At 35.5% G+C, this 11,174-nt stretch overlaps 1 protein-coding gene across 1 annotated transcript; it reads right to left on the reverse strand.

The window, feature by feature from the left end:
• Positions 1–906: 906 nt before the first annotated feature.
• Positions 907–9,301, reverse strand: LOC107566131 (equilibrative nucleoside transporter 2-like). The gene is made up of 12 exons (XM_016251508.1): positions 9,229–9,301; positions 8,932–8,990; positions 7,482–7,563; positions 6,408–6,553; positions 6,068–6,207; positions 5,932–5,969; positions 5,495–5,570; positions 4,521–4,657; positions 4,311–4,413; positions 3,082–3,167; positions 2,259–2,458; positions 907–1,270 (listed from the first exon to the last, which is right to left on the reverse strand). The coding sequence occupies exons 2-12, from the start codon at positions 8,961–8,963 to the stop codon at positions 1,159–1,161; spliced, it is 1,152 nt and encodes a 383-aa protein (XP_016106994.1). The 5' UTR covers positions 8,964–8,990; positions 9,229–9,301; the 3' UTR covers positions 907–1,158.
• Between the last annotated feature and the right edge of the window lie 1,873 nt (positions 9,302–11,174).

Consider the following 11,174-nt stretch of genomic DNA (forward strand, 5'->3'; position numbering starts at 1 on the left):
GAGCATGTTGTGGGTGCTTTTATGCACGAAAATTTGCCCTTTTGTACAGAGTACTTTTTTTTTTTTTTGCTTATGCGATTACTGACCTAGAAATAGTGCAGAATCAGAGATGCTGTATTTTATGTTTTTCAAAATCCCAAAACTGTATTTGCAGGTTTTTTATGAGATCATGGTCTCAGACTTTCAGACCCCACTCTATATATAGAAAATGTAAATATATCTGTAAGAAGCACTCTATTATTACAAGAAATGTACATAATAATGTCCCTTTCAAAACTTACAAATTCCCTGAATGCAATTGTTTGCATTTTAAAAAATCCTTCATCCCATAATCTATTGTTCATGGTAGCAACAGTTGTGTTGCATCCACCGTCTGAAGATGATCTCATATCGATAACAATAATACTAGCGACTAGGGCTGCGCAATAACATAAAAAATGGATCCCATTTGGATGTTTTTTCACAAAGCTTCTCTATAAAATTAACAAAGAAAATAAGGTATGTTTTAATAATACTGTATGTGCTATTTACAGTATATTAAAAGTCTTATTTTTTGGATTTAAATTAGGCCAATCTATTTTTTTTACGCAAGACTTAAAATTATGACCAGCCTTTCAAAAAAAAAAATAATAATAATAAAACTAGATGACCAGCTAGAGCACTTTGTGCAACCAAAATGTGCTTTGTGCACTTTTGTTTACAAAGTTCAATGAAACTGCAGACTGGGGCTGGGAAAATATACTGATGCATCGCCAATCAAGCAATGATTCTACATTTACTCTGAGATTGTAAAAATGCATCGTGATTCCCTCTCGAATCGATTCTGAGCTCAGTTTTGAACAGCAGATGCGTGCTTTAGAAACAGCCGTGCTCTGCTTGCTTCCAGTTCCTTGCACACACTTGAGCCTAAAATAATCATTCATTCAGTTTGAAAAGGTTGAAGCGAATTGCAAAAGTGTCCACAGTGGGAACATTCATAGTCATAAAAGCATAAAGGTGCAAGTACATTTAACCACTTGCATGACTTAAAAACTAGCGTAGGGCTAAAACTAAGCTCAGAATCGATCCACGAATCGCTATGCATCGATTTATTATCGCAGCCCAACTGCAGACGCCCTGAGAGCCGAGGATTCAGGAGTGAGAGTGAGATCGTGAGCGTCAGACCAGAAAGCGCAGAGGGAACGACAACGCTGCTCCCAACGACAAACCCAGAGCCAGAAAAAATGTCATCAACGCGCCAGCCATCTCGCCATCTTTAGGCTCCACGAGCCTGGAAAGAGAGGAGAAAACATCAGCATGTGAGATTTCATGATGTGTGCATGTTTTTAAAGGAATATGAAAATGTGCTCACTCTCAGATCATCCGAGATATAGATGAGTTTGTTTCTTCATCAGGTTTGTAGAAATGTAGCACTGCATCAGTGTCTCAGCAATGGATGCTCTGCAGTGAATGGGTGCCGTCAGAATGAGAGTCCAAACAGCTGATAAAAACATCACAATAATCCACAAGCAATCCACAGCTCTCCAGTCCATCAGTTAATATCTTGAGAAGACAAAAGCTGAAACAAATCCAGCATTAAGATGTTTTTAACTTTGAACTGTTGCCTCTGGCTAAAATATGAGTCCATAATCCATAATAACGCTTCCTCCAGAGTAAAAGCGGTCTGAATCAGGAGAGAAATCTGCACAGATCAAGCACCGTTTACAAGACAAAACAGCTCTAAACAAACACGTGACTGGATTTTGATGTGAGAGACAACAGGAGATGCACTTTTTCACTGGAGGAAGTGTTATGCATTTTGGATTTTAGCCAGAAGCAAAAGTTTGAAGTTAAAAACATCTCAATGGATTCGTTTGTTACAATCACGCAGCTTTTGGCTTCTCGACTGATGGACTGGAGTGGTGTGGATTATTGTGATGTTTTCATCAGCTGTTTGGACTCTCGTTCTGACGGCACCCATTCACTGCAGAACATCCATTGCTGAGACACTGATGCAGTGATACATTTCTCCAAACTTGGTGATCGTGTGGCACTGAAGACTGGAGTAATGATGCTGACAATTCAGCTTTGATCACAGAAATACATTTCATTTTAAAACATATTTATACTGCACTATTATTTCACAATATTACTATTTTTACTATATTTTTAATCAAATAAATGCAGCCTTGAGTCCATTTTTACACAATGTGTGTGTTTGTGTGTGTGTGTGTGTGTGTGTGTGTGTGTGTGTGTGTGTGTGAAGTGTGTGTACTCACTGTGGCGCGTACGTCATGGACAGACACACAAAGTATCCGCTGGACACGGAGAAACACACCATGATTGCAGCAAACATGAAGTCGTTTGAGAAGAGCACAGGCATGTAGTGTCTCTCCTGCACGTTACACATCATGAGCAGAGGAACGAAGATCACTCGACAAACCACCAGCACCGGGAACAAACCACTGTCTTTAGAGGGCTGCGGGAGAGACAGAAATCATGCCATGAAATTATTACATACTGTATGAAAGCCCCACCAAACAGAACGTTTTAACACAATATAATACAAAAAAAGGAAACATTTTCTCATAGGCTGTGGAAAAATGTCACAAAGACCTGTTTATCCTCTTTTTCTTTCATTCATTCAAACAAATTTAATATTCAAGTGACTTAAAAAATATATTTACAGAAATATACATTCTTGAGGATTCTTTGATTAAATAGGAAGTTCAAAATAATTTATTTGAAATACATTTTTTTGTAACATTGTCTTTAATGTGACTTTTAATCAATTTAATGCATCCTTGCTGAATTGGATTCTTATTTTTTTATATATATGACCCCAAACTTAATGGTAGTGTATGAGCAATACATATATTTAAGAATTTAATTTTTATAAAATCTGTTTTGATCATGTTTACCAATTCTAGTGTAGGGCACTGCATAAGTGCCATTAACTTTCACTCAGGTATAGAAACATTTCTAAGAAAGCAACAAATATTGTTTATGTGAATTGTATTTATACATTTTTACCTGCAGTTCTGTTGGTGGTGAAACATAAATGCATTGATGAAAGAATGAATGATAAAATACTTCACTCACCCACTTAGATACTAACGTGACAGATCTGCCAATAAAGTCCATCACATTAAAGAAGAGAAAACAAACAACAGGAATGAAGTATCGTTCTGAAAGAAAGAAGGAGACGAACACGTGATGTGCATCCTCACACATATTACAGTGAAACATAATCATTTAGTATTTAGCATTGCTTTTTCATGCACTAGTTAGTTTGGAGATGTTGCTTGCATAACATGTCTTTTTATCAGAGTAATAGGAAGAAAACATGCAAAATACACATTTAAGTGTTTATTTTATTACACTCATTTTTTTAAATGTGGGTAGATTTCAATGACAGTTCATATTCCGAGCTGTGAGTTTTATCTCCACTTCAGGAGCGCTTACATACAGCAAACTGCACAGTTGTTTCATTCCTATCTATATTCTGAAGGGTTTATTCATATGTTGTTCACCTGATTTATACAACATTTTATTACTAAAATCATGGTGGAAAATTCTTTTTTTCTAACTGCATTTTATAGAATGAAAGAGAAAAAAAACTTTAACTCTGATCAACAAATTCAAGCAAAAACTTTACCTTTATCTAATGTTCAGAATATATTTTTCTGAAAATGCATGCCAATTAGTACACATTTGATTAGATAATGCCTCGATTGAATATTTAAGGAAAGCATCAAGTCAACCTGTCTTGCTTTAAACTCTCATTCTCAGGGAAAAAAAAGTAATAAATTAAATTAGCCCTAATTCATAAAACAACATATCATCTACCACTGATTTTACACGTAATGAATGGTTTTGGTGGAGCCAGAGATAGTACATTAAAAATATTTCCTTTTAGGGCTAGGGTTTTTAAATGAATTGGCAGTCATTATAATTACAATGTAAATAAAGGAATATGTGAGCCTGGAGCACAAAAGCAGTCGCTGGGGTATATTTGTAGCAATAGCCAACAATATATTGTATGGGTCAAAATTATAGATTTTTCTTTTATGCCAAAAATCATTAGGATATTAAAGATCATGTTCCATGAAGATATTTTGTAAATTTCCTACCGTAAATATATCAAAACTTAATGTTTGATTAGTAATATGCATTGCTAAGAACTTAATTTGGACAACTTTAAAGATGATTTTCTCAATATTTAGATTTTTTTGCACCCTCAGATTCCAGATTTTCAAATAGTTGCATCTCAGCCAAATATTGTCCTATTGGTTTTGTGGTCCAGGATCACATATGTGTGTGTTTCGTACCCCATTTCCCTCCATACACAGTTTTCACATCCACCGTCACCGCAGGAAAAACTGACAGTGTAACTGTGAACACAAACGTCACACAAAACGCCATCAGCCAAATCTAGAGACAGAGAGAGAGAGATGATGAGGACAATCAGCCACTGTTATAATAACGTCCAGAACAAACCACAGGCTGTGAGCGTTTCTGATGGCAAAATACAACGGCACCTTTTTAAAGACCTGCAGGATGGAGCTCTTCTGAGGGGACGACGTGTTTTCTGACGGCAGCGTGATGAAGGCCTGCTTCACACCCTCCTCTTCACCTTTATTAGGATCACTGCTCTTCACAGAGTCCTCAACAGCATCTGGAGGAACACAGTCGCCATAAAACAAAGAGCATAATTGCATTGAATGTGCACTGTGTGCTTCAAATCTTAAAGTGTATATGCAAATAATACAATAGTAATTAAATAAAAGGCCACTTCAGTGACTTAAAGAGACACTTTTCTGAACACACTTAAAACACTTTTAAAAAGTGACCTTCGTGATAATGTCAAATTAAGAGTTTTATTTTAAAGTGCATTATATATCATTGCATTAATAATCATGTTTTAAAGTATTACACTTATTTGGTTATGTGTTTACTAACATACTAAAGCACATGTAAAGTACTTGATTATCATTTTAACTGTAGTGTGTTATTCAATATTACGTTTAAAGTTAATATATTTTAAATGCACTAAATTGCAACGTCATTATTACAAATATATTTAAATGCATAAGCTTAAATAGAAATGACATTAAAGTATATTTTAGTTTATCATAAATGCTTGTCAGTACATTCAATATTTAACCATATTTCAAAGACAACAGAAATACTTCTGAATTTACATAAAGATGCACTTAAGTTCTACTTAAGTGGGTCAAAAGCACTCAAAAATTCAGCTAATAGTAATTAATATACATGTAATCTATAATACAGTTTCACCTAATTGCAATTAACATGAAATTAGGCATCCAAAAACTTTCCATTCAGTTCATTCTTAAGTATATTCCTTTAATAAGCACTCTTTTTAAAAATAGGCTAGTATACGTGCATGTCTTCTTCATTAGGGAAATTAAATTTCTAAAGCTATAGTGCTTTTAATCTATAAACACTGGTGAAATGCATTCAATATCTGTGAATTTAGACTAAGTTCCACCTGTAGGCAGCAGCCGGCTAGACGTCTCAAGCTCGTAACTCTTGCATTTGCTGTCCAGGTAAAATCTAGCAAACTCCTGCACACACACACACACACACACACACTATCGTTGCTGTTGTAATGTATTGGGAAGCCAGAATGCGTATCCATCAACAGAAACACACACAAACACACACACACACACATACAAACACACACACACACACAGATACACACACCACACACACACAAACAAACACACGCAGATACACACACCACACACACACACACACAAACAAACACACACACACACACAGATACACACACCACACCACACACACACAAACACACACACACACACACACAGATACACACACCACACACACACAAACACACACAAACACACACACACTCAAAAACACACACACACACAAACACACAAACATACATACACGCACTATCACAGATGCATCATCAGATTTAAGATGGGCCGCGGCTGGAGAACGGTACGGTTCGATTTTTTACATTCATAATATATACGTATATGCATATGAGTGTTGCTAAAGAATGTTGAGGCTTCTTCTAGTCGCTAACAATTGATAAACCAGATGGTTGCCATGATGACGGAGAAGAAGCGGTCCTCCTCCATCGGGATCTTCACCAGCACAGCAGTGAGGATGAAGAGGAGCAGGATGAAGACCAGACTGCCTGCTATCCTCATCTTCTCTGAGATCCTGGAACACAATTGATCAGGTACACATGACTGGTTTAAGAACACGCTTCATCCCTCAATGCTTTATTGCTTATTATATTATTGCACCAGTGTTGTTGCAACTGTTGTCCTTTTGAACGATGCACTACACATTTAGAATGCATTCCATAATTACATTAAGCATCATGTCAAGTGCATGTGGTTTGTGTGCTCCGTTCTCACCACTGATAGAGAACAGAGTTGAGCAAAGTGAAGAGCAGCAAAGGCAGCTGGGATAGCAGAGTCATCCAGTTATTGAAATAATACTCCTTCCTGGTGGTTACGGTTCCATTGCTCCATTCAGACGTGTTGAGTCTGTTGTTGAAATACTGTATATATATATATATATATATTAAACAAGCCACTTTAACACTGCAATGTAATCAAACGCAACACTATGGCCTGGAAAACTCAACACTAACGATCGAGCAACACTGATTTTAATTGACCGTTGATGCAGATAATCTATATACATCACCATCATTTGCTTTAAAGACAGTAAATAACATGCATAAATGCAGCTATTTAATTATAATTAATAAGTTCAACTTGATAAATTATTGTAAAATAATAGATAGCATTAGATAGCAACTTCTTGATTATGTAATTACACATAGTTATATGAATATTATATATAATAACATTATTAAATACTACTATACACACGCACCTAAATTTCTCTATTCACGAAATTACTTGAAACACACCCTGAGAAACGTTCATAAATATTAAACTAGCATTTAGTGATGCATTTCATTTAGCATTAAAGCGCATGAATGACTGGTGCACATTTTGCTTTTCAGAGTGATACAAATTCACAAGACGTGGTGTGAAAAGTTCAGGTTTCAAATGTGCAATTTCCAATTCTTGTTTCGTGATTTTAACCTTGATGCATAAATATCATTGCTTAAAAAAAGCACACACACACAGGAAAATTGAAACCATTCAAATTAAATGTAATTTGGTAATAACATTACACTTATAGTGAGTGCAGGAACATAAGATAAAACTCTAGTCTAATCAGTTCAGTCCTGGCTGTTAGCAAACTAATTAGTGAACTTATTGGAGAATTCAGATCGAAACAAGCCCATGAGGGGCTACATGTGCAGGAACTCCTCTCAGCCTAATTAAGTGCCTTTAAGATGGAAACAACTGTGTTGTTCCAGCAAATCTGGCTGAAGGATTTTCTGAGAGCATCCCGTTTGACCAGCGCTGTGCTTAATTCGCATATTTGAAATGTTTTCCACATTCCTTTACCATAGACGCCGTCATGAAGAAGTTCCATGGCAACAGCGTTCCCAGGCCAAGGATGAAGAATATGATCCCCACGAGGAAACCACTAGAGAGAAGAGAGAAGACCACCGTCAGCAGGAAGTCTCACGGCCTGTTCATGTCAAACCATCAACTTTTAGTCTGCAGATTTCATTGTTTTTCCAAGAAACGGGTTGTGTATCCATGCTATTATCTAACCATAAAATATTTTAAGTATCCATACACTCTTAAGAGTCAGACTACAACAATAAAATCTTATTATTACTACTACTATTATTATTATTATTATAAGTAAATTTTACTGTATGTAGAAAAACACAGCACTTATATGGTTCCATGCATATCAACTCTCTCCAAAGTGCATTCATAAATGGTCAGTATATACAATTAAACATAGGATGAATGAATGAATGACGTTGATATACTGTCTGTGCATCCCTAGTTATATAACGTTACCGTTTTTTTAATGTTGAGCTTTTATTTTTATATTTTCACTTTGCATTTTAATTCTAAGTTTAGATTTTAGTAACTTTGTTGTATGCATTTGTCATAGTTATTAGTTGTTGTTTTGTAATTTTAGTAATTTAACTTTCTTTTTTTTCTCATCTAATATTTGTGTTTTATTTCGGTAACACTTTATTTCGATAGTCCACTTTAGACATTCTATTAACACTTTGCAACTACATGTCAACTAGCAGTTAGTAGAGTATTAGTAGACTGTCTGCTTAATATCTTCTAACACTTTCTTTGTCAACTTATTCTACTAACCCTAAACCTACCCTAACAGTCTACTCTGAGAGTTAGTAGACATGTATTTGCAAATTAATGAGAATTAGTTGACATGTAGTTGACATGTAGTTACAAAGTTACTTATAGTTAGTAGAATGTCTAAAGTGGACTATCGAAATAAAGTGTAGCCTTTATTTCAATTACCAAAAACGTTAAATACCGTTTACATTTTAGAAATGTTAACATCTGGAACAGCTTTAGTTAACAATAGCAACACTGCTTACAGACTGGTTACATTGTCGTTTTTTAATCAATCTCAACTTAGCTAATCTACTTTGAGTTAAACTTGTTAACTGACCCTCTGAAAAGTAAACCGGAGACACTTACAAGACTTCAAATGCACCTGCATTCACAAAAATAAAAATAAAACTGAATGTAAACCATCTCAATTAATAACCATGAGTTTAATATTAAGAGAAAAAACAACTTTGCAACAAACATGCAGAATATGACTCTGAGAATATGGCACTGGCAGAAAGCTATTAGCTTGATTACAGTCTGTTCTGTTGACTCACTTGAGTGCTTTTAGAGCAATTAAACTCAGTCCCTGCCCTTGTTCAAAATCACATATTATGATTCAGTTATGAATCATTATGATTTTAGTTTGGGTGAATTGTTTTATGAAAATCCACAGTGAAAAACGTACCGGTCTGCAGGGGCGTCTTCTCTTGGGCTCATTTTGTACAGGTGGCAGCTGTCGAAAAACTAAACATTAAATCATTAAAACACAATTCAAGCTTATACGTCACATCCCTCAGCTACAGCTTCAGCCACAGTTTCACTCAATACACAAGAGCTCAGAGCGATTCCCACAGTGTCGGCTCTTTAAATAGTCACAGTTCCCTAAAACATCTGTGAAACAATCCAGACACTTGTCTAAAAACAGCTTTCGGCTGCCTAAAAGGTCAAGTGCAGAAAATAACAAGAAAAATACACACTTTACCTTCCTTTACTCCAAATACAGAAAAGATCTAGGTGACGTACTGTAGTCCCTTCACAGAACTGACTGTCCAAAAAAAAAAAGTCTGTACATGAGTGCTTTAACTGTTTAACTACACTAAACGTGAGTGTGCATGTGGACAAACACAACGTTTCTGTGTGAAAAGGGGAAGAGAGAGTAGGAGGAGCTTTCACGTCACAGCAGGTTTTCAGTTTCTCACACACTCACACACACACACACACACACACACACGCACTCACACTCACTCTCTGACACACACACACACACACACACACACACACACACACACACACACACGCTCACGCACACACACACACACACACACTCTCTGAATTACCTGTGCTGTCTGAGGATGCTGTTAAATTGGAACTAATGCAAAGGTAAATGACAATGGACTACTACATATTGACAGACAATAGTTCACAATTGCAGGTGACATGAAGAAATGTATAGTATAAAAGAAAATGAAAAAAACTTGTGAAAAAAAAGTGTGCATAATTCTACTGAATGTGCACTTGTATGTACTCTCTCTCTCTCTCTCTCTCTCTATATATATATATATATGTGTGTGTGTGTGTATAAATATATATATGAAAAACTATACTTAAAAATAATATATTAAATGAAATAAATGGCCAATTAAGTGACTCAAAGAGAGACACTTTCATGACTGTTTCTTAACACACCTTACACTTTTAAAAGTGTCAATTTAGAAGTTTTTTTTTATTATTACATTTTTACTTACATTTTATTGTGATTTAAAGAAGTTACATTTCATGTGTTGATTAACATACTAAAGCACATGTGAAGTACTTTTTTAACTGTAGTCGTATTCATCTTATTACATTTTATATGTAATATTTTAAATGTACAAAATTGCACCTTCATTACAAATGTGTAGTTACAAATATTTAAATGCATGACAAAAGTTTCAACTGAAATTACATTAAAGTATATTTTAGTTTTTTCCCAGTGTAATCAAATTTACAAAATAACAGAATGAAATTACAAATCAAGATGTACTTAAGTCCTATTTAAGTGGGTAAAAAGGCGCTTTAAAGTTCAGCTTAAATTATAATATATTTTTGTTTAATTGCAATCAACATGCAATAAAGTGTCCGAAAACATTACATTCAGTTCACATTATGCACGTGCATTTTTAAAAAAATGTTTACGAAACTGATGTGTAAACAGTCAGTTATGTTTTCAGAGCAGGACAAAACATCTGATATGTCGAATCAGATCTGTGCATTAGTGTGAATGCAGCCTACTAAAGCTGCCAATGTCTATTTATGTCATCAGAAATAATCAAACCGCAATAATGCAAAGGAGAAAAGAAAAACCCATAACTATTGTCTGTAAACTTTCAGACACTTAACAAACATTTATTTTAAATAAGTAATTAATTTAAAACGTAGCCTGCTTATATTATTAAAAAGAATAAAGTACATTTTGCACAAAATAAATTATAAATCAGATCATGACTCCCAGAATTGGATTGTGACTCGTGACTCCCAGAATCGGAATCGGATCGTGACTCGTGACTCCCAGAATCGGAATCAGATCGTGACTCCCAGAATTGGATTGTGACTCGTGACTCCCAGAATCGGAATCCTGCTTATATTATTAAAAAGAATAAAGTACATTTTGCACAAAATAAATTATAAATCAGATCATGTCTCCCAGAATTGGATTGTGACTCGTGACTCCCAGAATCGGAATCGGATCGTGACTCGTGACTCCCAGAATCGGAATCAGATCGTGACTCCCAGAATTGGATTGTGACTCGTGACTCCCAGAATCGGAATCGGATCGTGACTCGTGACTCCCAGAATCAGATCGTGACTCGTGACTCCCAGAATCAGAATCGGATCGTGACTCCCAGAATCGGATCGTGACTCGTGACTCCCAGAATCGGAATCGGATCG

The sequence above is a fragment of the Sinocyclocheilus grahami genome, unplaced genomic scaffold (assembly GCF_001515645.1).
Source record: "Sinocyclocheilus grahami isolate Dianchi unplaced genomic scaffold, SAMN03320097.WGS_v1.1 scaffold1049.1, whole genome shotgun sequence".
Lineage (NCBI taxonomy): Eukaryota > Metazoa > Chordata > Actinopteri > Cypriniformes > Cyprinidae > Sinocyclocheilus > Sinocyclocheilus grahami.